Here is a 26,127-nt window from a genome sequence, read left to right on the forward strand (position 1 = left end):
GGGGCCAGCCAGTGGCAGCTTGCACTGGAGCCCGTGGTACAAGCTGAGCATCTGGGAGGGATGACGTTGATGGGCAGGGTACGGCTTGTGAGTGACCTTTGATGCTAGGCTCATAATTGGGCTTGATGTGGTGTGCATTCAAGAGCCATTAGAGATTTTTAAGGTAGCAGAATTAAATTATGATGTTTGCGTGCGACAGGGCAAGGTGTAGGCACAGAGAAATAATGGGCACGAGGCCCAGCATGGGGGCCGTGTGAGGGTCGGATAGCACACAGTTGCCATGGGGAAGAAGTGCCCAAGGTGTGTGGAAACAGAATGGATGACATTTGTTGGCTGTTCAGTTGGAGTAGCAAGCGAAAGATGTGTGAGGTTGAGGTTTCCAGTCTCAGCCGGGGGAGGGCTGGGTGATCATCACAGGAGACTTAGCCGGCTAAGGGAGGCCGAGCGCCATCAGATGCGGCGTGATGGCCACGCTGGTCACCTGAGGGACTGTGGCCTTCTGTGACTTGGACAAAGGGAATAGCAAGCAGGGAGCAAAGATGTGCAGTTTTACTTCCTGGATACTCACCAGTCAGGGCTGGGAACCGTGTTGGTAGCACAAAGAGAAAGTGGATTTGAAAAATAAGTGCTTCTATTGTGAAATACTGTGAGAAACTGAGAAGTGTAGAAAGCTACGTTAAAAAACACACAGCTATTATTCTACCTCGAGACAGCCGGTACTCACTGTTTTCTTCCAGATTGCTGTATTATTTGTAACCACTTGTGCGTGTGGATGGTTTTGTCTATGGAAGTGTGGTTTTCTGTCTTTATCTTTCCCATGAAGAGAGCATGGATCTGCTCTGACAACGTATTTCTCAGGTTTTATTCCTAGTCCTTGCTGTCCCAGAGCTAAAAATTCTAAGTAGAGACAGGTGTACAGGTGGCAGGAGGATCTGTTTAAAGTGGGAGAGTGAATGTACACTCACGTGGGAGCGTGGACAACCCCAGAAGAAGGGGTGCCCGTCAGGAGTGAGCCAGGGAGTTGCCTGGGAGGAGAGAGGGTGGGAGGAGGTGTGGGAGGCGGCAGCAAGGGCCAAAGGGCTGCTGCTGTGTGTAACAGGTGCGTCTGGGGGGGATGCTTGTGGTCCCTAACTGAATATGCAGATCGATACAGTTGGGCAGGGTTGAGTAGGGTGAGGCGCAAGCCTCAGGACATTTCCTGGCTCCTCTGTGTGGAGTTTAGCCTTCCTGTGGCCAGCTGGTATTGTCTCTGCCCTGGTCCCAGATGAGACACAGGTGCATCGTGGGAAAGCAAGTGTCCGAGGTTGACAGGCAAGGATGGGGCTAGAGGCAGACATTGTGGAAACATCTGCCAGCTCTTCCGTGGCTACCTAGGGTCGCTGCCGATTTCCCTCCTGGTAGAGGTACTCATTGGCTGATGAGGAAGAGTAAGAGAAGCTAGGGGGCAGTTTGGGGAGGGGACTGGGATGACGATGAAGGATAACGCACGCATGTTGATCCTACAACAGGCTTGAGGGATTATGACGTAGCGGGCTAGCCCTAGATACGTAGAAGCATGGGCTGTTTGGTGCAAAACACTTTGAAATTCATGCATTGTTTTTTTGGGGGTTGTGGTGGTAACATGTATATTCTGTGAACCTATTGAAGACACCCTACATGTACGAGTTATGCGATTTGTTTTGGTGCTGAACAAAATTTATCTTTTAATTCCACTTCCCTTGAACTTGTGGGTGTAGCCTTGTAAGATTTTAGCCAGATGAGAGCCTGTGCTTTCCTCAAGTTCTTCTGTCTCCTTATTTATTTATTTATTTTTACAGATTTACTTGTTTTTATTGGAAAGTCAGATATACAGAGAGGAGGAGAGACAGAAAGGAAGATCTTCTGTCTGCTGTTTCACTCCCCCAAGTGGCCGTCACAGCTGGAGCTGAGTCGATCCAAAGCCAGGAGCCCGGAGCCTCTTCCGGGTCTCCCACATGGGTGCAGGGTCCCAATGCTTTGGGCCATTTTTGACTGCCTTCCCAGGCCACAAGAAGAAAGCTGGATGAGAGGTTAAACAGCTGGGATTAGAACAGAACTGGCGCTCATGGAATCCCTGAAGTGCAAGGCGAGGACTTTAGCCACTAGGCTACTGCACTGGGCCTTCTTCTGTCTCTTTAAATCACACTGCAACAATACCCAGAGCCAGACAAGTGAATGCAATGCGATGACAACTGGCTGCTTTCACAAACTCGTAGAAACGAACCATGCGTTCATTTTATTTCAGTGAATTATCTTAGCTATTTGGCACGGAAAGGCTGCGTTGGGATATTTTTGGGTGAAAATGGCAGAAACCCAGCTTCAACTGGTCTAAACAAACAAAGAGGAATTTATTGGCCGGTGTGGTGGAAAAGCCACAGGGGTTTGGCTTGGTCACTGCAGGGTGCAGGTGGCCCCAGGCCAGAGAGGACCCTCTCCCCTCTGCTTGGCTGTTTTGGAACTGGTCTGAAGGCAGCCTTGTCGAAGGGTGTTTGAGGTGGACAGTTGGCATCTTACGAATTTGTGGAAAAACAGCTCCTCTTACCCTGTGGTTTTGAAACTAAGACAGTGCCTTATACACAGATGTTACTTGGCCCCATATCCGGGTCTCCTGGCCACCCTCCCTTAGCTTAAACACATTAAACTGGACAAGAAGTGCCTTTTAGAGAAAGTAGGCGATGCAGAGATAACACAGGGGATCCTGGCATGTGCAAGGTGAGGATTTAGCTGCTGGGTCATTGTGCTGGGCCCGCTTGGGCTTCATCATGCCGGAAAACATGATCATGCCGAGAAATAGCCAGTGAGACCAAGACAAGCTGGTCAGGCTGGGAGTGCTCGCCCCACCTGTGGGCCTCCAGCAGCACCAAGCTGGAACGGAAGGAGTGCACTGTCATGGGTGCAGTGACGAGCCTCGGGGTTCGGGAAGTTCCCCACATACTTCGCCATCATGTCAGCTCACGGAGCCTCTTCAGAAATCTGGGAGCACCCTCCTTTAGGGAGGTGGTAGGCTCACAGGTCTGCGACCCTCCTCTGTTGGTGGATTTCCTAGTCTCTACTCTCAAACCGTCTCCTCATTTGATTTGAGGTCAAGGACCTAGCTTTTCAGTGACAGTTTGATCCCAGGTCCTTGAGCTAGGCTGTCACTAGCCCGTGGGGGGCTTGCACCTGCCTGTGTCAGTGAAGGGGCCAGAAGAACGTGGGGCTGTCATTGACCAGGTGTGGTTGGAGCTGACTTGTGTCCTAAGCCCCGCCCCCCCAGCCATGTGGCCAATGAGAAGGGATAGAGATGGTTCCCTCAAGACAAACTAGGTTTTTATTGACAAAACAGGGGTGGTAGGCTGAGGGCAGCTGAACATGTGCAGGCTGATGCCAAGCTTCCTCTCCAGTGTGGATACCCTTACAAACAAAATCTTGTGATTGAAAGTTTAAGCAGTGCTTATAAGAGAATTACAAATACATTTCAAACAGAAATGATATAAGCTGGCTCAAATTAAATGTTTGCTATCGGAAATAAAAACAGGTACAGCCACTTGCTGCAACAAGGTCGTTTGAATACCTTTTTCCCCCCTAACACTTATGAATTGATAAATGTATTTTTAAAAGGTTTTTGTTTATTTTGGAAAGGCGGAGTTTTACAAAAAGAAGGAGGGACAAAGTGAAAGATCTTCCTTCTGCTAGTTCACTCCCCAAGTGGCCTCAAAGGCCAGAGCCAAACCGATCCAAAGTCAGAAGCCAGGAGCTTCTTCTGGGTCTCCCACATGGAGTGGGGAAGAAGTGGAGTCCTGGGAATGAACTGGCTTGCACACAGGATCCCAGCTCTTGCAGGGGGAGGACTTAGCCAGTTGAGCCATTGTGCTGGGCCTGAATTGATCGTCTCATTACAAACCAGCTTCATGGTCAGACAAGGTACCAACTACAGGGCCCGGCGGTGTGGCCTACTGGCTGAAGTCCTCGCTTTGAACGCGCTGGGATCACCCCAGCAGTCCCACTTCCCATCCGGCTCCCTGCTTGTGGCCTGGGAAAGCAGTTGAGGATGGCCAAAAGCCTTGGGACCCTGCGCCCGTGTGGGATATGGAAGTTCCTGGATCTTGGCTTCAGATCGGAGTGAATCATTGGACGGAAGATCTTCCTCTGTCTCTCCTCTTCTCTGTATATCTGACTTTCCAATAAATAAATAAATCTTAAAAAAAAAAGGTACCAACTACAGAGAAAATTATCTGGGGGTAAATTATCAAAATATACTGGCCATCTGTCTTTTAAAAAATGAGATTACCATTCTGTAATCCTGAGTTTCCTTGGACCTTTAGGAATTTCCTACATCTGATATGCTCATGTCAGCTGAACCCTTCAATCCTGGGAGTTGAAAACTTGAGTGTGTTTGATGGATGGGCTTTGCCTGGGTAGGAGGAGGCAGGGCTGTCTTGTGAGGGTGAAGACGGGGGGATGAAGAGGTCCTATTGAAAAAAAACCACCTGTATTTCAGAGGTAGAGACCCGTGTTTGAAATTCTCTCCACTGTTTAATACCCATATGATACTGTGTCTTTCGTGTCGTTATCTATAAAATAGGGAACAGGCATTTAGCCTCGTGCTTCAGCTGCCCCCGTCCCACATTTGGGTGCTGGGATCCAATTTCTGGATCTGGCTCCTGACTCCAGTTTTCCTGGGGAACAGCAGTGATGGCTGAAATCATTGGTACCATTCTCATAGGAGACCTGGGTAGAGTCCTGGCTGGCCCAGCTCCTGCTGTTAGGAGAATTTGAGGAGTGAATTGCGAATGGGAGCTCTGTATTTCACTCAGAATTAAAAACAAAACTGAACAGGAATCACCAGGATAATTAGCTGTCTGGGCTGTCCTCTTCACCATCATTATCATTGTCATCATCCTTATGTTCAAGCTAACCCTTTTGGGGACTCTGCGCAACACACCGCGTTCAGCGTTTTCTGTTCATTCTCTCCCTCATACCCGACAACGTGGTAGAGAGAACAGTGCTGCTTTACTGTCTGGATGGAAGAGCTCTCGGGGCACCGAGAGGTTGAGTAACTGCAGATGTTCTAAGGGGTTTTAGATGGAGCATGTTCGCTACTCCAGGAAATTGCTTCGCTCCATGCTTGCTGGCCTGATGAATGGTACCTGCAATTATTAGATGGTTTAAGAGTTGTTGGGTCTGGTGCCATGGCATAGTGGGTTAAGCCACTGTCTGCGATGTTGGCATTCCTCATAAATACCAGTTTGTGTCCTGGCTGATCCCTTTCTAATCCAACTCTTTGCTAATGTGCCTGGGAAAGCCATTGAAGGTAGGCTGGTTCTTGGGCCCCTGCATCCATGTGGGAGACCCAAAATAAGCTCCTGGCTCCTGGCTTCTGTCTGGTCTGGCCCTAGCTATTGTGGTCATTTGAGGAGTGAAAGATCTCTCCCTTTCTCTCTCTCTCTGTAACTCTGCCTTTTAAATGAATAAATACATCCTTTGTATTTGTTTGTTTGTTTAAAGGTAGTTGAAAAGATTTGGCAGAGCCTACCTCAGGAATACCTGAATACCCAGTGCATCCAGGGCCTTGCTGTGGTGCAGAATGGTTCATTCCCATTTTGTGGCAATCATTCATTCCCATTGGCAGCCATGAGAGAGTGGGGTGGGAAGAATAGGCAGCAGGGTAGGTGAAATGGAGGTGATGACAGCATGGAAAGATGACTCCTTGGTGGTGGAGAGAAGATTGGAAGGAAGATGTGTGTGTGTGTGTGTGTGTGTGTGTGTGTGTGTCCCCTCCCTAGGGTGTAGGATGTTCTATGCTGAAATGTCAGGGCTGAAGTGATTTTAGGAGTCAAGTTCTGTGGAACAGCCTTGGGCATGCTTTGCCAGAGTGGCATTGGGACAGGGCCAGGACAAAGCTAGGAGTTGAGAGTCACAGACTCAATGCAAATCACCCATGGGGGTGGCAGGACCCCAATTGCTTGTGTCATCACTGCTGCCTTCTGGGGTCTACACCAGCAGGAAGCAGGTGTCAGGAGCCAGCACTGGGGATTGAACCCATGTACTCAGGTATGAGACACAGGTGCCCTTTTTGCTGGGCTCGGCGTCTGTCCCCCAGAGGGGAGAGCTGTGAGTAAAAGTGAAGTGGGTGCTGTCCGGAGGAGCTCTCTAGGGGGAGTGTGCAGCATGCTGACTCCGCCTCTGTCTGGAGATACTGGGATTCATTTATTTATTTCAAAGGCAGAGTTACAGAGAGAAGCTCTGCTTCGCCTCAGCTGGTCCAGACTCACTTGAAAGGCAGCCATACTGTTGGCTTTTCTCCTCATCCTCCTTCAGATGGGTTTATTTATTTGAAGACAGAGTTACAGAGAGAGGGAGAAGCAGATCTTCCATCTACTAGTTTATTTCCCAAAAGGCCATAATGACCAGGGGTAGGCCAGGAACTTCTGGGTCTTCCACAGGAAGGTAGGGGTCTAAGCACTTGGGGCCATCCCCCGCTGCTTTCTCAGGCACATGAGCAGGAAGCTGGCTCTGAAGTAGAACAGCTGGGACTTGAACTGGCCATCACAGAGGATGCTGGTGCTGTTGGCCATGGCTTTACGTGCTGTACCACTGCACTGATTTCTATGCTGAGAATTTTCAGGTTTTGTGAAAAGCAGTACCATCAGGGAAAGAAAAGTGTTGTGGGTTTTTTTTTTTTTTTTGCTTAAACCTGTTTCAATTTTTTTTTTAAAGTTTATTTTCCATCTACCTGAAAGGCAGAATGAGAGAGAGAGAGATATATCTTTCATTTGCTGGCTTGCGGCTTGCACCCCAAATGTCCACAATAGCCAGGCTGGGCCAGGTCAAAGCCTGGAGCCTAGGTTGGGCTGAGTCCTCACATGGGTGGCAGGTGCCCAAGCGTCCCAGGATGCAGGAATATATCTGGATATGAGTGTGATATGTACTAGCACACTCATGGGGGACACTGGTGTCCCAAGCAGTGACTGAATTTGCTGTACCACAACCACCTGCCCCAAAGATTTTTTTTTTTTTTAATTGGAAAGGCAGATATACAGAGAGGAGAGACAGAGAGGAAGATCTTCCGTCTGATGATTCACTCCCCAAGTGAGCCAACGACTGATGCTATGCCAATCCGAAGCCAGGAGCCTCTTCTGGGTCTCCCACGCGGGTGCAGGGTCCCAAAGCTTTGGGCCGTTCTCGACTGCTTTCCCAGGCTACAGGCAGGGAGCTGGGTGGGAAGTAGGGCTGCCGGGATTAGAACCAGCGCCCATATGGGATCTCGGGCGTGCAAGGCGAGGACCTTAACCACTGCGCCATCACGCTGGGCCTCCCAGAGTTTTTTAACATGAGGAGTTGGTGAGAATGTTGCTGCCTTCCTTACGGCAAATGGCATTGGCACAGCAAGCAGTGCTGAGCTGACCCCGGAACTGTGTGTTCCTTAGGAGAGCAGAGGGCGTGTGTGGGAACTTTCGATTCACAGTCTCCACCTGAAGAGAAACCGAAGCCATTGTTGTGACATGAGTATTACTGACCCGTGAACATGTTTTGGATGAAACAAAGGGATGTTGGCCAAGGAAGTCAAACAAGGAGGGACATTGCGAGAGAAGTATCCGAAGAAGATGTGAAAAGATGAAGAAACGCACGGGGTTAAACACAGGCCAAAATGATGCATGGTAGAATGTTGCTTTAATCAGAAATCATCCTCCAGGAGGAGCAGGTGCTACCCAAAAAGCATCTTGCTTTTGTATTGGTTTGGATCCTGGCTGCTCCATTTTCAACCTAGCTCCCTGCAAATGGCCTGAAAAGCAGCAGAGGCTGGCTTAAGCACCTGGACCTCTGCCATCTACGTGGGTGACCCAGATGAAGCTTCTGGCTTTGGTCTGGATCAGCCCTGACTGTTGTAACCTCTTGGAGGAGTGAACCATTGGATGGAGGTTCTCTTTCTCTCTCTCTTTGTAACTCTGACTTTCAAATAAATAGGTAAATCTTAATTAAAAGCGTATTATAAAGAATGGAATGATTCCACTTCCACCTGGAGCATTATAGTGTAGATGGAGGAAAACGTTTTTACTGGATGGATGTGCTGTGGAAGATGGCCACAAGCAGTGCTGAGCGCCGTCACTTGGAGCCATGTGCATGTGCGTGCTCTCTGGGGATTTTCGTGTGACATCTGACATGTTTACAAGGCACAGGGAGCTCCGTCTCTTTATTGGCCCTCCAAATATGGAGAAAGAAAAGATGATAGGCTGCTTCCTTGCTTCTTGGATCAGCTGTAATAAGAATAGCTCTATATTTAGAACATTTTTTTTTTCTGGATGAAAAAGTAGGAATACGTGCCTTCCTTGCTGTGTAGCTATGTCTGCGCTTCTGGAAGGTGAAGGGAAGTGTGATCTTTTTGACTTCTCAGGCAAGTTATGGCTGGGATGGGTTAAGAGATGCTAATTGCAGTGGTTGGCTGCTTGTCAATTGTCATCCTGTGTTTGTCCTTGTGACCATTCATTATTTCACCTTTGGAACCTTTAGATTGCTCAAGAAACCAAGTAAATGGTGTCCCCTGCCCCCAAGGACCACCCTGCTGCCTCAAGGAGCACCCTGCCCTCCAGACTTGGTGCAGCTTGGGTGGCAGCCCTCCTTATGGAGCCCTGACTACAAGAAGCTCAGAGCTGAATCACAAGTGAAGGGAAATTCAGTCTCTTGGGTCCACTTAGGTCAAGGCTACAAAGTTGACATGAAACAGAGAGGTGAGAAGAGGCTGGATCCATGTCCATCTCTGCCAAGGGTGAGAAAGACCCCCTGCTGCTCTTAGCCACTTCCCAGGAAGGGACTGCAGGTGGAATTCATGGCCACTCTGTAATCAAGGAGACCAGCCACTCTCTGTCAGTGACTCAAGCTGTAAGTGGTGTCTTTGGGGGCCGGCAGTGTGGTGCAGCGAGCTTAGCTTTTAGCTTCCCTGCTGTTATCTTATGTCAGAGCACCAGTTCTGAATCTTGGTTGCTCCGCTCTCCAGCCGGCTCTCTGCTGATGTGCCTGGAGAGGCAGCAGAGCATGGATGGCCTCAGGGTTGCTTTTGGTCCCTATCTTGCATGTGGGAGAGCCAGATGGGGCTCTAGGCTCGTGGTTTTGGCCTGGCCCAACCCTGGCCTGTGTAGCCAATTGTGCAGTGAATCAGGAGACAGGAGACTTCTCTCTCTCCTCTCTTTCAACTTCCAAATAAAGAAACCTTTAAGAGGGGTGTTGTTTTTAGTCCGTTGCATTCTCCTGACATGCCAGGTGTTGGGTCTGCTTTGGCGAGATCAGTGACAAGCAGTATCTTATTCTACAAGCGTGAGTCAGTTGAGCTGGCTCACTGGGACTTTCTCGTCAGTAATCCCCAAAGATGTTGAAAGTGGGGAGAATATAATCTATTTTCAGTCATACTTGTTTCTGTAGACACTTTTTTAAGATTTATTTTATTTTTATTGGAAAGTCAGATATACAGAGAAGAGAGACAGGAAGATCATCCTCCAGTGGTTCACTCCCCAAGTGACCACAATGACTGTGCTATGCCGATCCGAAGCCAGGAGCCAGGAACTTCCTCCAGGTCTCCCACACAGGTGCAGGTCCCAAGGCTTTGGGCCGTCCTTGACTGCCTTTCCCAGGCCACAAGCAGGGTACTCGAAGGGAAGTGGGATCCTGGTGCGTTCAAGGCAAGGACTTTCAGCTGCTAGGCCACCGCGCTGGGCTCTCTGCAGATATGTTTGTGATGTATTGAGCAAAAGTCTGGATGGAGCCCTGTAGGCCCAGGGTCTTAGATGGCCTTCACCTTGATATTCTGCCTTTCTTGAACATCTGTTATTTGATAAAAAAAAAGCTAGCTCTTTGCTGACAAAGAGATCCACTTTTAATTAAATGTCCAGAACAGTTTTTAAAGAGCTAGACCAAATTGGTTGCTAACGAATGTTCCGCAGTCCATAAGGAATGTGTTGAAGCTCAAAAGGTGTGGTTCTGTTTCAAAAGTACTTACTCTTCCGTGTCTTCAATTGCCATGTCACTTTCCAGAATTTTCTCACAAGAAGTGTAGGACCAGAAGTAAACGATTGTTTAGAGGCCAGAGAAAGCAGCTGAGAAATGGGATTCTCAGACATGTTTTCACTGGAAAAAGACAAATTTAACATCCAAGTTTGTTCTGCAGGATGGCAGGTGCACATGCAACTAACAGACAGCAATTTCTCAGGGAGATGTAAACCCACTTGAATGTGGTTCATGCCTCAAATGGCTGCAATGTTTAGGACTGGTCCAGGATGAAGCCAGGAGCCGGGAGCTCCCCATCTAAGTCTCCAGCTTGAGGGGGTAATGTCTGCTGCTCTTCCCAGTGGAATCAACAGGGAGCTGAATCAGAAGTCGAGCAGCCGGCGCTGTAGGACGGAGGCTGTGTCACCAGCAGCGGCTTAGCGTGCCATGCCAGGATGTGGGACCTCCCGCTTTGATTTTTAAGGATGTCTGACGGAAACAAGTCTTTCTTCTTGTTCTGGTTCTGGCTCTGAATGTAAAAGGAACCATGTTTGTGCTCAAACCTCAACTCCATCCCCTCTAGTCCATTCCATTGGCTCTTTCCTCTTTGTAATGTGCCTCTTCTGCCATTGACATCGGGGCATTCATGACTGATAGTAGAGAACTTGCATTTGTAGTTTTAACCCTCAGATGAAATTAAACTTTGTTTAAATCTCAAGCCTGGAAAGACAGGCTCTTAAAAAAAATGTTGAGCTAGGTGGATGCTTATATCACTGAGTGGAAAAAAAAAAAAAAACTACGAAACAAAGCCAGCCTGCTTCTTTATCCCTTCCCTTCCCCCCTTTTCTTGGAGCCAGGGAAGTCAGGTGAGGCGGTTGGGGACTGTCATCACAGCCGCGTTCAGTACAAGGGCTTCTTTCTCCGGTGTAAGACTCAGTTCCCTATCTCGGGGAGGCGTTCTGGGGCTTTGTAACCCCTAGAGAGACCGAGGCAGCTGTCGTGCCTTCTTCTGTTGCCCATTTTCTGTCTTGAGAGCTCGAGGGAGCTCGGGGCTGGCCTAAATCAGAACCGAAGTGAAACTAATGGTGAGCAACTGACTTTTTTTTTTTGCCAATCAGAGGCTCTGGTTTCCTTTAGAGACAGGGTTTGAGACAAGGTTAGGCAAGGTGGTGGTGGGTGAGGTCCGCTGGGACTGTGGCCTTGCCTGAGATCCTCCTCTCCCACGTTTGCCTCAGCCACACCCCAAAGGCCCACAGATGGGGTTGGATCTCAGTGTGCTCCAAGGTCAAGTGGAAAGCCCAGTCCTAGAGCAGGGAGAAGAAACTGCACAGCAGCCACAGGGTTCTGTGGTTGTTCTCATCACAAACCTTGGGGATGCAGGAGGAATCCCATTTTGGGTGCCATTCCCTCACTCTGTTTTTTTTTTTTTAATAATATGTAGAAAATATACATTTTGAAAAAAATTATGCATGGATATCACTTTTTTTCTGCATCCAAACAAACACATACTTTTCGTACCATGTTTTCATGAAGTTTTTGAAGGACCAGTGTATGTGTGGGAATGGGTTCTAAGGTTCTAAGGCTAAGGGGAGTGTGTATTGACTTAGGCTGAATTGATTAATATTGCTGTCGTTTTAAAAAGGGTTATCTGAAAGGCAGAGTGGTTGGGAGAGAGAGTGAGAGAGAAAGAAGGAGAGAGAACAAGAGCTGTGGATCCGTTCACCAAATGGCTGCCATGGCTGGGGTTGGACCATGCTGAAGCCAGAACCCAGGATCCCCAGCTGATTCTCCCATGTGAGTGGCAGAAGCCCAAGTCCTCGAGCCCTCATCTCCCACATTCTTGCTTCCATTAGCAGGAAGCTGAATTGGAAGCAGAGCAGTCTGTTCTCTGGCACTTTGCTATGGGAGGTGGGCTGCACGAGCAGTGGCTGAACGCAATGCGCCTTGCCACAGTATCAGGGGCCCTGCAGGAACTCTGAACAGTTCCGGCACTGTGGTGAAGGGCAGACTCCGTGGACTCCCAGTCTGACCCACACAGGACTTTGCCAGGGCCGTCTGGGAAACTGGAGAGGAGATGATGCAGAAGCTTAAGGAGAAATGAGTGGGGGCATGAATTTCTCAGGTGCGACCAGCACCCCACCACAGAGGATGACCCTGAGAAGCACATCTAGTGAAGGGGGATGCCCTGTGCTGTGAGCCTCTATCCGATGGCCTCGACAGAGGGAGATGCACCCACTGACAGGGCTCTTAGCTTCATGGGCGTGGTGGGATACCAGAGGAATGGAGGCTGAGGAAGAGCAAGACTCTACCCATCTGAGCCAAGGTAGGCACACCTGCTGTGAGGGAGCAGGGCTCGGGGCACAAATGGCACATGTACTTTTGTCCCGAAGTGCTTGTTGATGACAACTGCATGGTCCCAGTCCCCAGAGGAGAGATTGGAAGGATGGCTTTCTGAATGTTAATTTCTCCCCTGCTTCTATGTATTTTTTTTCTCAGTTTTTTCACTGTGGCAAGATGCGTGTAAAATTTACCTCTGGGAGGAAAACTTGATCTGAGAGTCAGAAGCCTGGCTTGAGTTACTCTTGTGGAAAGGCACGGTTCCCTTAGCCTGGTTCCAGATCCCCCACTGAGGGACTCCGAACCCCTCAATCCAAGGGGAGGCCAGGCTGCCTTGAGGAGGCTTTCAGCACTGCCCGAGGGATGTGTCTGGGGATACCCTTTCTGGTCTTCCCCGGAGGGGCTGAGTGCACAGCTGGAAGAAGTGGCTGGCCTGTGCTTCTGATAGTCAGGTGATGCATAGAATACTGGTTCAGGGTCAAGTTCCCGTGGGGCTGGCTGTTTGCACACCTGTGTCCTGGCTGTTGACTCTCTGCTTAGCTCTGTAACTGGTGTAGATGTGTTTGAGATCCCGCAGACATGCCCACCTTGGTCCTCTGTGAATTGAAAGCTATCACAGCAGAGCAGAGGAGAGTGTGCATATGGGAGCCTGCATCCCACCCGTAGGGCGGGGGTGACACACAAGTGCTCCCACTGAAGACTTGGGAGGGCATGCAGACGCCACTCGTGTCCCGAGCTAGCTTGCCCGTTTGGCCTGTACAGGAGGCAGCGTCATCTTAGAGAGAGCTTGGGATTATTGACAACCTGATCAGGTGGGGACTCCAGTCTCAGCCGTTGTTCACAGTTGGTTATCTTTTTGGAAAAAAAGATTCAGCATAGCTGTGCTTCTTGTTCTGAAGTCTCTGGTGTGCAAGGGTGATGAGTGTGGTCTGTACCTGGAGTGGCCAACAGTGCACATCTTGGTCTTGCCTCTCTGCCAGGTAGACACCGTGCACTCTTTCACCCCCAATTCTGTGATATCTCAGTCTTACTATGACTCCTGGTACAGTCATCGGTGTCATGATGATTGAGCTTGATTAAAGAGGAAGAGATCTATGCTTGAGATGTTTTAGGCATGTTCAGAAAAATTGATCTTACAATGTCAGTTTCCACAAATTTTTAAAATAAGTTTTAAATTATTTTTATTTGAAAGGTAGATTCCACACAGAGAAGAGAGACAGAGAGTGGTCTCCTACCTGCTGGTTCACTCCCTAATTGCCCACAGTGGCCAGAGTTGAGCTGATCTAAAGCTGGGAGCCAGGAGCTTCTTCTAGGACTCCCACATGAGTGCAGGGACTCAAGGAATTAGGCCATCCTTTGCTGTCTTCCCAAGTGATGGGCCCAGCATGCGCTGGGATTCCACTTCCCATCCATGGCCTGGGAAAGTAGTGGAGAGTGACCCAAAGCCTTGGGACCCTGCACCCATGTGGGAGACCTGGATGAAGCTCCTGGCTTCGTTTGAATTGGCTGAGCTCCAGCCATTGTGGCCACTTGAGGAATGAACTGGCATATGGAAGATCTTTCTCTCTGCCTCTGCTTCTCTTTGTAAAACTTACTTTCCAGTTTAAATAAAATAAATCTTAAAGGCAAAGCAATCAGGATACGTATCAGCTCCCATATGGGATGCTGACACTGCAGGAGGAAGCTTAGCCTCCTATGCCTTGGTGCTTCTTTGAAGCATTCTCACATAATGGAGTGTCCCACTGGGAAAAAAGAAACCACAGAAACTATTTTAGCTGAGACTATGAGCATTGGTTAAGCAGATCCTAGAGGACCAGGAATGAGAGCCAAGGTAACTGAGATGCAATAATGGCAAGAGCCTTCATCCCTGGGTCTTGGGACCCCAAAGCATGAGATAGGGGCTGTCAGAGCCCAGAGGCCTTTACTGCACACATGAGAGATCCAGAAGAAACTCATGGCTCCTAGCTTCAGACTGCTTCAGCCCTGGCTGTTGCAGCCACTTGGGAAGTGAACCAGTGAATGTTGTCTCTTATTCCCTGTCTGTGCTCTCTCTCTCTGTAAGCTGGAGTTGGAATTACATGGCTTGCCTTCTGCCTCTCTTGCCTGTGCTTTGTGACCTTTGCTGTACTGTCAGAACCTTCGTTTTTCATCTTCAGCATGTGGCTCATGCCTGTGTTGGAGAATGGGATGCTAACAGAAATAATGTCATACCTCTAGCAAAGTGGCTGGTCCACCTACACAGGCAGGTCGTGAACACTGCAAGCAAGGAGTGACACTGCAAACTTTTGCTAGCGGGATGTGGATGGCAGCAGAACTACCATGTTGCTTGGAGAACGGGCTTGTTTTTAACCTGTCCATCTCTCAGAGGCAGGCAGAGTGTGAATCGGGATGCAGTGTTTGAGGGATGGGGCGGCATCCAGTGTTGCTTGCTGGTTCTGCAGGTTTGCTAATCACATGATTCTCTGCACTGATGCCCTCAAGTTAAAGCTGCCCGAGCTATTGTGAGGAACAGCAATGAAGCCTGGGACATGCCCTGCGCTGTGCCTGGGGGCTCATTCATGGTGCAATTTTGCTCGTGGAGTCCTTCAGTCTTCATATTAAAAATTGTTGGTAGGGGCTGACGCTATCGCACAGTGGGTTAAGCCATTGCTTAAGATGCCAGCATTCCCATAAAAGAGGACTGATTTGAGTCCCGGCTGTTCTGCTTCTGATCCAGCTCCCTGCTAGTGTGCCTGGGAGGCAGCAAGTGATGGTTCAAGTACTTGGGTCCTTGCCACTCATATGGGAAACCTGGATGAAGTTCCAGGCTACTAGCTTGCTCTGGACCAGCCCTAACGTTTGTGGTCATTTGAGGGGGAACCAGTATATGGAAGATAGATTATCTCTTTCTCTAGCTCATACTGCCTTTTAAGTAAGTAAATAAGTGAACAACAGATTTCTTCTGAAAAGGAGTTGTTTGTGACAGAAATGAATGTGACAGTAGTCTTGTGCATGGGAATGTGCATGGAAAGACAGGCATCACCACTTATTTAATGGACATTTATCAAGTTAGAATTTTTAGATATTTTGTACTCTGTCTCAAACACAATTGCATATCCAATAAATAAAGCTACATGACCGTTATATGTGTGATGTTGGTGAATAATTTTATAATAGGGGATACAGCTTGAGTTTTAGGATACTAAAGGGTTCATAACTGATAATAGATGAAAAATAATTTACTGTTTTCTTTAGATTTGAGGAAGTGAAAGAAACATTTTAAGACCCTGAGGATATCAATATGCAGAGTTAGGCAAAGAGGGAAAGAGTTGAACTGTGCTGGTTTGTAATCAGATGTGAAAAGAATTGCTGTGGCAGGAAACATGAGACAATGAGAGTGTTGTGGTCTACCAGTTGTAGCTCTGAAAACCATTTACCCATAATATTAGTTACACAAAACAAAGCCAACAGTTCTAATAATCTTGAATGAATTTGTCTTCATCATTTTCCCATTAATTGTATTAGAGGGTCAGAAATCCATTTTAGTTTAAAGTAGTCAGTAGCAGGTTGTCATCCATGTTAGTAAGCATAACACCAATTTCCTTACCGGCTAACTTTGACACCTTGGAGTTAAACAACAAGTGAACATTAGGGGGAGGTTGGCAAAGCTGATGACTATGTGGCAAATTGAGGTTCTGTGTTCCATGTGCATAAATGAGGTCTCCTGGTGGCTTTGGCGATCTGTTGGCATGTTAGCTGGGTTCCAGCAAGATCACGGCCAAATCTGCGCTTTCCTTTTTTATAGACTTGGGATGCACTGGCTAATGCCATGAAGCCAAACCTCACACACACCCACAGTCTCAAATATTTGCAGCTTTTATGGGAGTGGAGTTGTAGTTTGACAATTTCTAGAATCACAGAATGCAGTGAAGATGTTTCAGGCTGCCATCCTCCTGACCGATGCCCCTTGAAATTGCCCTCCGAGTTCGATGAGGTGTGTTTGCACTTTGTTGAGTTGTGTTCTTCCTCTCGGACAGGTAACAGAGCTAGTTAGCTAGTACTTGCAGGAAACCTTTCTGAATGAGACATTTCCTCCCTTTCTCTGTAGTTGATCATGTAGAAAATGGTGCATGCTTTTAGAGAGAAGGAAATCAAATTGGCTTCAGTTCTTTCTGCACTAGCTAGACCTTTCAGCACCTCTGTTTGCACCACTGAACTGGCAGAAACACTGCAACCGTGCTTAATACTGGAAGGGATCTTGAGACCATCTGGTTGACCTGTTGCTTTACAAATAGGCACAGGTGATGGGGTGCCCACAACCTGCCGTCACAGGGAACAGGGGGCACCGCCAAGGGAGCTTCCTGACACCTGAGTTATGTTTGTGTTCTCCACAACCCCAGCTGCCCTCAGTTCCTCATCGTGTTTTGGCAGTTGTTTGGTTGATTGGCACATTTTGGTAAGTAGAAAATTACCAGGCTTTAGTTTATTTACTTATTTATTTGCATATAGATGATTGAGGTGGAGCCAGAATACCGTATTTACAGAATTACATTCTAGATGGAAACTCAGAAGTCCCTTTTGGTTCATAAACAAAAATGAAGTCTCTGTGTCACCAGGTGGCTCATGGCAAATGTTTGTAACTTTTCAGGGCAGAGGAGTCGATAACAGAAGACGACAAGAGGAGGTATGTTTGGCATTACAGTGGCTTTCCGCATGAGTAATTCTGTCCGTACCTTATAGACCCCACAGATGGTAACACGTGACCAGTCATGCAGTCTACCCCAGGAGAACTTTGGCATAGGGAACGCAGGTGGGAGCGTGTGATCTGGAAGAGAACTGGCCTGGAATTCTTCATCTTGGCCTCTTCCCAGGAAGGCTGGGTTTTATCCTGTGCAGCCAGCTGAGCTTCTCTCTCTAGGGTGGATTTCAGGATGCTCGTTGTAGCTGCATGACTTCTCTTTCACTCTCCATCCTCTCTGCTCTCCTCCTCCTTGGAGAGGAGACTGCTGTAACTACTGAGCACTCTCACTCCCTCACTTTCTGTGGCGCTCTGGATAAAGTTTGTAGGCCAACAATGTTGCATTGCAGGTAAGCTGCCGCTTGCAATGCCAGTATCCCATATTGGAGAACTGGTTTGAGTTCCAGCTTCTCTGCATCCATCACCCACCCTGTATAGGCGCCTGGCAAAGCAGCGGACGGTGGCCCAGCATTTGGACCTCTGAGCTCGTGTAGAAGACCTGGATGGAGTTGTTGGCTCCTTGGTTTTGGCCTTGCCCAGACCTGGCTGTTGTAGCCATTTGGAGAGTGAACCAGCAGATAGAAGATTCGTATTTTCTCTCCTCTTTCTCTCTTCCCTCTCTGTCTGCCACCCTTCTATTTTCTTTTCTTTTAAAGATTTATGGTGCTCGTTTCGGCAGCACATATATATTAAAAGTGGGACGATAAAGATTTATGTATTTTTTCTTGGAAGCACATATTTATAGAGAGACAGGAACCAAGAGAAAGCTCTTCCACGTGCTGGTTTACTTCCCAAGAGGCTGCAGCTGCTGGAATGGAGCCAAGCTGAAGCCAGGAGCCAGGATCCTCTTTCAGGTGTTCCACACAGGTACAAGGTCTTAAGGCCTTGGGCCATCCTTGACTGCTTTCCCAGGCCACAATTAGGGAGCTCAATGGAAAGTGGGACCACCGGGATTAGAACTGGTACCCGTGTGTGATCTTGGTGCATGCAAGGTGAGGGCTTGAGCCAGTAGGCTACCGTGCTGACCCCTCCTCGGCACCCTTTTTAAGGATCTATGTATTTTTATTGGAAAGGCAGATTTACTAAGAGAAGGAGAGAAAGATCTTCCATCCACTGGTTCACTCTCCAAATGGCTGCAGTGGCCAGAGCTGGGCCAATCTGAGGCCAGAAGCCAGGAGCTTCTTCTAGGTCTCTCATGTGAGCCCAGGATTCCAAGGGCTCTAGTCGTCCTCTGCTGCTTTCCCAGGCCACAGGCAGGCAGCTGGATGGGAAGTGGAACAGCTGGGACACGAACTGGCAGCCATATGGGATCCTGGCACTTGCAAGTAGACCGTTAGTTGGTTGAGCCATCATGCCAGGCCCTCTACTTTTTTTTTCTTTTTCTTTTTGACATTATTTACATAGCTAATTAGGGTAAAAAGGTTCAAGGGCTACAGGAAAGTGGGTAAGATTATTATTTCCATATTGTTTCCTTCATTAGGCCCTCTACTTTTAAAATAAATTAATTTTTAAAAATTTGGTGGAGAATAAAGTTACAACATAATCAATTTTAGTGCAGAATTTTTTGAAATCCCTGTATAAGTGGGATCTTCAATAAGTTCCTGGAAAATGCACATTATGAAAAAACAAACTACAGATTACAAATGTTGTATGTATTTTTCCTGTAAGTGAAATATTTCTGTGTGTCCATAACACCTAATACCATGTTGACCACTCTGAATTGATAATATGTGTTGCTGGATTAATTGTTGCTTGTCACTCTAATGATAATTTAGTGTTATACTGAATTATAACTCTTTCTCATTGCCAGTAAAAATCTCTCACAATCCTACTAGGCCAGTGTGACTTTGTGAATTTTCACTAGCTTCTTTTTAATAGAAAAAAAAATATGTATTTCCAAGGACAGTAATATTGTAAAATTGTACTTTTGAAAAATCATGAGTGATTTTTAACAGTTTACATAATTGCTTGAAGTACTCCTTGCTTCTTTTGCATCCTATAAATATATGGAACCATTTCATTCGATCTGATTTCTTTTCTTAAAGAAACTACGGAGGCGTCTATGTTGGCCTACCATCTGAAGCTGTCAGTGTGGTGTCCAATCAAACAAAGGCTGTGCGCAAAAGTAAGCCAAATGGTATTTATTCTCAGTATCTTCATGTTTTATGGAAAAATAGAACATTTTTATTTCAGCTCGTTTGACTCAACCTACGTGTGACTGAGACACGAAGAGCCGTAAGAACTACCTGTTCTTGGGATCGTGTGTTGAAGATGCCACCCACAAGTGTAGAGTCATTCCAGAGCAGGATTTAGCTTTTATTTGTGGTTATGCACCCCTAGGTGCTTACAGTTTCTAAACTCCAGTGACGAGCAGTGTGGACATGAAAGCCAGCATTTAAAACATGTCACGGAGTTTTTGCAGAATGTAAAGGCAAATTCCTGTGATCTAAAGGTGATGACTTTCACCTGATGAGGAATAGAAACCTCGCTGTCTATTGTACAATTAAACAAAGCAAAGGTCCCTTTTCTCAGCTTTGACAGTGAAGTCTTTGTGTAAGTAACAGGCAGCAGCATCTCAGAGAGGGGCCTCAGGCAGGGTGTAAGTGAGGCTTGCCGTAAAGAATGCTGATGGAGTCCCTGCCGGATTGATGGGTAGTTCTATACACCTGTTATTGATACATGTCGTTTGCATCCAAGGCGGGCTCTTGCTGTCTTTGAGAGACTATAGTTATGTGGGCCCATTTCCATTTTGCTAGCAAATGTGTGCATGTCGGTCACTGTTTGTAGTTTTGTGGGAAACTAGAATTTGCTGCTTATAATTTGAACAGTTAACCTTTCTTCATTTTTTTCTTTAAGATTAGAAGAACCTCACACGACTCAGTAACCAAGAGGTACTGTATGTTTTTCTAACGTGATTCTGTGTATTTGTTCTGGAGGATGACTGACAGCTGTTACTGTTACGTGTTTCTAAGATCTTGAACTTGGGGATTAGAGGGAGGCATTTCTCCTGTGGGACTGAGTGTGTTTTAACACATTTCCAGCCGTTTTACAGACATCTCATTTTGGTTACAATACAAAGCGTCTCCCTGCGTCTTTGCCCTCTCACCCTTCTGCAGTGTCAAGGACCGCGAGGGCCTTGTTGTACGTGACAGGCCAGGAGAGAGCATGAGATTAGCACTCGTGTCAGTAACCAGGGGCGAGTTAGTATTGAGGGAGGAGGTGTCCCGTCCCAGAACTCCAGCCATGGTGGCAGGCATCCCTGCACAGGGAGGCAGGGAGGAAGCACGGAAATCCTGCTTCTCACAATCGAGCTTTCCTGCAGAGGAGTTAGTCAAGATGCTCCTTCCCCCTCGAGCTCAGAGTCCAGATCCGCAGACGATGATTTAGCAGTATTAGAGGAGGCAGCCCAGTTTAGACAGCTGGTAAAATGCCCCTTCCGCATCCGTGGCTGTAAGTATGCGTGGCTGTTGATGGTCACCTGTCTTGAGTCTCGGCATTCTCCATTCTTTTACTGTTTCCAGTGGGACCCTGAGTTTTGCTTTATGCCACCTTAGAATTGCCTGGAAAATTCTCCTAAGTCAAAAGGCTGTTTGTCTTCCATGGTAGCTCCATGTCCCCATGGGACTTAACTGTGACAAGTGTGCTGCACTCCTGGCTTTCTGGACCTCAGTTATGGGATAGAAACTTGGAGGTGGGCAGTGTCCTCATGAGAGAAAGGTGTGCTATGGGAATAATCAGAAAAACTTTGTTCTGACCTTAAAATCTAGAACTGGACATGGCCCCATGGCATAGGAGGTTAAACCTCCACTCACGGCTCCCGTGTTCCATGTGGCACTGGTTTCAGTCCTGGCTGCTGTTACACTTCTGATGTAGCTCCTTGCTAAAGGCAGTTGGGAAAGCAGTGGGAGATGGCTCACGCCCTTGGGCTTATGTGCGAGACCTTGGCTTTGGATCAGCCCAGTTCCAGCTGTTGCAGACATTTGGGGAGTAAATCAGCAAACGGAAGAGATCTCTACCTTCCTTCTCTCTCTGTAAATCTGTCTTTTGAATAAAAACAAATAAATCTTAAAAAAAAAAACTGCATGAACTAGATCCATTTAGTGACCAAAGTTTAGGGTGTATGTATATGTGTTAACAGAGAGGGTGAGACCTTTATTCCCTACGATGGCTGGGGCTGGGCCAGGCTGAAGGCAGGAGCCAGGAGTTTCTTCTGGGTCTCCCACATGGTGCAGGGGCCCAAGCACTGGGGCTGTCCTCCCATACTTTTCTCAAGAGAATTAACAGGGAGTTGGGTCAGATGTGGAGGAGCTGGGGTTGGGATGTCAGTGTCACAGGTCAGCATCTTCTCCCCCTGTACCACAGTGCCAGCCCCCAATGTTCAATGTGGATTTGGCTACTTTTTGAATGCAACTGAGAAATGATTTTGGAATTCCTGGAGATGATTAAAATGATCATACACAAGTGTAGTTTCCTCTGTGGGTGACTCTAGGGAGGAGGGAGGATCCTTTGGGATGTGTGAGGGCTTCCCGGTACTTGGCCTCAAATGCTAGATGGCGGACAGCCTGCGGGTGCTGGCCAGGACGGGGGAGCCTGAGGCTGAGCCCAAGAAGCGTGTGTGTGTGTGTGTGTGTGTGTGTGTGTGTGTGTGTGTTTAATTTGGATGATGCTGGCGTGCCTGCAGGTAGGTTTTACCATGTTTATCATGTTGTGTTTCAACCAAGAGGTCTCTAAGTCTTCTTAACCGTCCCACTTGGATTCTTTCTTATAGTTTATAATGTCACCAGGGCCCAGCGTCACACTTGACCTCATGTTGAGTCAGATCAGTGGATCTGGGTGGGCCATGCATATGTGATTTCCTTAAAATCCGTAAATACTTGGCAGGCCTAAGGGTTTTTATTTATTTTTTTGTTTGTTTGTTTTTAATCTGAGTTCTACCTTTGCCAATTGGCTGTTTTCCTCTTCTGTGTTGGTTGTCTCCACAGGTTGTCCATCCGTCTGGAAGGAATGTGGCTCCGGTGATGTTGTAACGTGCACAGCTGTTTCTGTGGAAATTGCCAACACTTGTCCTCGGCTCCCCTGCTCCTCCAACTCCTAGGTGCACGGTTAGACTCACGGGTGCAGATGGTAGTGGAAGTGGGTGCTGAGACAACACGCTCCATCCTGGAATGCTCCAGATCCACCTGCCGTGTCAAGGTCTCAGACTGGGAGGTGGCCTTGTCCCACCCGACCGCCGGCTCCACCCACACCATGTCCCCCAGCCACTCCCCTCATGCCTTTTCACGGATACTTTTTTGATAGTTTTTTTACATGACAAAATCCTTGTTCTGTTTATAATCTAAAAGAATAAGCTGATCTAACTGAATTCCCTAAAGTAATATATTCTTTCTCATTTCTACTTCCTGTTGCTTTTTAGCTGTAAAATGGGTGAATTTATTCTTATTACACACAAACAAATGCACACAAACTCTGTCTCCCTCCCCCCTATTTTTTTTTTTTACTGTTTGGTTTTCAAATTTTATTTAAATACCCAAGATTTTCCTTTATCACGAATAGTGTTTTACATTGACATATTTAAAAGGAAACTTGTTAAATTTGCATGCAGTGTGCACCTGTTGATTCAGTATCTGTCTCCTCTAGTCAAGGCTTGTGTGACCACAGATAGATACTTGAGAGCTCGCTGAGTCTCCCGTTCCACTTTGGTGTGATTATCTCAGCTCTTCATGTGAATTCTGTATTTTCAAGGACCTGTGATTGAGGACTAGTGGGATATTTGGAAAGTCCTTAATTTGATGATGATATGTGTCTGCTCAATACGGCAATGTAAATTACTGTGTTTACCAGTGTATTTCAACGATTAAAACATTTTTAGCCTTCTTTACCTGAATTTTCAGTTATGTTTGAAAACGGTTTTTTTTTTTTTTTAGAGGTTTACTCATTTGGGAGACAGAATGTCACAGAGGCAGAGCCAAAGAGATATTTCATTTGCTGGTTCATTCCCCAAATGGCCCCAACACCCAGGTCTGGACTAGGCTGAAGCCATGAGTGAGAAATTTCCATCCGGATTTCCCACATGAGTTGCAGGACCAACACATCTGGACCGATCTTTACCCACTGCCTTCCTGGGTACATCAGCAGAGAGCTGAATTGAATTAGAACAGAACTAGGCACTCCAGAACCATAGGGGGTTCCATGTTACAAGCAGAAGCTTGACTTGGCATACTACATTGCTGCCCCCCCAATAAACCCTTTCTGAAAGCCAAAGGTGTTCACAACAAGAAGGCATTCTCATCTGTTAGGTCCGTGTGGCAGCCTTAGGGGCACTAAATTTGTGTTAAGAAAAAAGTCAGACTTACAGACTTGGTAGTTTTCATGATATCCGCAGTCCTGTCTGTTTATCCCCAAGTTCATAACTGCTTTTCGGTGGAACTTCAGCAGTTTGTCCCTTGAGTTTGACTTTTAGACAATAGTTTTGAATTAATTTCAGATTTCTAGAAGATGGGAAAGGCTGTTCAGAGAGTTCCTACTTGCTCTGTGCTGGCTTCTGCTGCAGAAGCCGGACGTTTGTCAAAGCTGAGACATTAAGCAGTGGTCACAGTACGCTTAACTGTACCACTCAGTTCAATTCCATTAGTTGTTTTCTTTCCAATTTTTTCTTTTGGGGATGTAGGACTCTGGGCTGACCAGGGTAACTAAGTGTGGCTGAGCAAAGTCGATCCAATCTGAGAAATCATGACATTCTGCTCCATGTTGTCATCCTGTCACTACTGTTGTGTTCCAGTGGTGGGTTCCTCTTCCCCCTCACTCCCTCCATGGCGAGTATGTGGAATTCTCGAAGGAATATTCATCCCTTCCCCCTCTATTTACTTATTCAATTATTCATCTCTATTGGAATGACCTTTCAGCTGTTTCTTTTGTTGGTTTTAAACCAATACTATCACTGTGTTGTTGCTGAAAGTATTCCAGGTTTATCCTCTGTCGGTTGAGCCCTAACATGTCACCACCCTGGTTTTTTCTTGTTTATGTTGACTTTTTCAGAGCAAGCAGTCCTGTAGGAAATGAACTCAAAAGCCAGTTAAAACACCTCCCTAAAACTCCATCAGATTTCATTATAAATGAATAGTGTTTTCCGTATTATGACAGGTCTCACCATTTTCCTTCAACCAGACGTGATTTAAATTTAGCACTTTGTGAGGCTCAGACGTTAGTAATGCTTGCCACCTACTTTCCTCCGTCTTAAGGCTAATGATGATTGTCTATGTTAGGTACTGCAAGAATCTAGAGTGTAAGACTCATTCAAAACTGTTCACATGAAGAGGTTTTGAGAAAACAGCAAGAGATGGGTAAAGCTCCCAGTGCAGTTGTCCGCGATGGAACAATACATTCTGTCCCTTCGCAAGATTACCATTGAAAATGGACTGGAGATGTGAGTTTGGTAGAGTTTCTGGTGAATGGAATCGTGTGATGGTAAGAGATTTTCTTAGCCTACTGAGGATATTCTTGTATCCACCCTGAACTGAGAATCAGGAAGCTACAAAAAACTCAGGAATGCAGGCACCTGCTGTGAGCAGCCTAACTGACTGCCAGTGTGTTGCTGAACCAGGTTGGTCTGGACTGGGTTTGGAGAGGAAACTTCCCATCCAGCTCCCTGCCTGTGGCCTGGGAAAGCAGTCAAGGACGACCCAATGCTTTGGGACCCTGCACCCACGTGGCAGACCCAGAAGAAGCTCCTGGCTCCTGGCTTCGGATTGGCTCAGCTCCAGGCATTGCAGTCACTTGGGGAGTGAATCAGCAGATGGAAGATCTTCCTCTCTGTCTCTTCTCCTCTCTGTATATCTGACTTTCCAATAAAAATAAATGAAACTTTAAATAAAACTTTTAAAAAAAAAGGCAGAGAGAGAGAGACAAAGACCATGCTTCCGTTGATTGATTCACTCTCCCAAATGGCCAGCGCTGCAGCAGACCAAAGCCGGGAGCCCTATCTGAATCTCCCATGGGGGGACAGTGACCCAAGTGCTTGGGGCAGCGCCTGTGTCTTCCCAGGGTGTGCGTTCGCAGGAAGCTGGACCACAAGCAGAGCTGGACTTGAGGGCCTGTGGCCTACAGGTGTCATGACTGGCGTCTAAGCCGTTCATACTGCTACAGCCATCACAGGATGTTATTTCTTTGATTGTAATTTTTCCTGGTACTATTCCACAGGCACAGGGATTCCTCCCCTCCTCCCCTCACCCCTCCCACGGTCCCCCTCTTTTATTACAGTGATATAGCCCTTCAGTTACAGTCACAAGTCCAATGTTCTGCTATATATCCTGACATTGTGGGTATAGACAGTTGTGGAAAGTCCAGCATACTATTGTCAAGATATATTTAACAGTTTCATTTGGAGTTCTCATTTTATTTCAGAGATGCATACTGCAACACATCTTCACTAGCAAGTTACTGCTTTAAAAATGGTGCTGGAGACGGTTCAATGACTGGATAGAGAAATGTCAACACGTGTTAACATATAGTATATTTCAGCAGCCCTGAACATGGCAGGCAATGATGAAACCATAAAGCTAAGGACAGGATTGCTGAGCAGTTATTTGACTTGAGATTGGGAAAGAGATGTAAGTGAATGACGTGTGGGGTTGAACCCTGACATATTGGCAGGACTGGCCAGATAGAAAATGAGGATGTCTGTTTTGTTCAAAGAATTTAGCCTGGGATATTTAAAAGGGAAGAGGCAAATACTTGGACAGTTGCCACTGACACCGGGTGAATCTGCTCTAAGAGCTGTTAGATGAAGGGTCTGAGAGAATAGGAGCAAAGGAGTTGGAAAATTTGCGAAAGGACACGAGTGGATACGGAGTCATATTGGGTTCTGCTTCATTAAAATCAGAGGATTGAAGATGGGGATTATATCAAGGACGGAGTCACCTGTGGAAGAGCTGCTCATTGTGACCCCTGGTGGCATGAGGCTGAACTGCACCTTGCTGCTTGCAGATTTATGCAACGGATGGTGCTAACTTTAGTATCTACTGCAGGAGCCTTCCAGCACCTGGACCTCGAAGACCTCTGACCTGCCCCCTTCCAATTAACTTGTTCTCTACTCAGCTGCT

At 47.1% G+C, this 26,127-nt stretch overlaps 1 protein-coding gene across 2 annotated transcripts in view; it reads left to right on the forward strand.

Annotated features, from left to right (window-relative positions):
• Positions 1–22,907, forward strand: part of CUNH12orf75 (chromosome unknown C12orf75 homolog) — a 42,202-nt gene extending 19,295 nt beyond the window's left edge. The window contains exons 3-6 of one of the 2 annotated variants that reach the window (XM_040984854.1): positions 16,940–16,975; positions 19,075–19,154; positions 19,891–19,920; positions 22,012–22,907. In XM_040984854.1, coding sequence (XP_040840788.1) covers positions 16,940–16,975; positions 19,075–19,154; positions 19,891–19,913 — 139 coding nt within the window. In that variant the 3' untranslated portion in view covers positions 19,914–19,920; positions 22,012–22,907. Of the gene's footprint in view, positions 1–16,939; positions 16,976–19,074; positions 19,155–19,885; positions 19,921–22,011 lie in introns of both variants that reach the window. The other variant, XM_040984864.1, reaches the window with a different exon arrangement.
• The last annotated feature ends 3,220 nt before the right edge of the window (positions 22,908–26,127 follow it).

The sequence above is a fragment of the Ochotona curzoniae genome, unplaced genomic scaffold, assembly GCF_017591425.1.
Source record: "Ochotona curzoniae isolate NIBS_2020 unplaced genomic scaffold, NIBS_Ocur_1.0 contig_1014, whole genome shotgun sequence".
In the NCBI taxonomy this organism is placed as follows: domain Eukaryota; kingdom Metazoa; phylum Chordata; class Mammalia; order Lagomorpha; family Ochotonidae; genus Ochotona; species Ochotona curzoniae.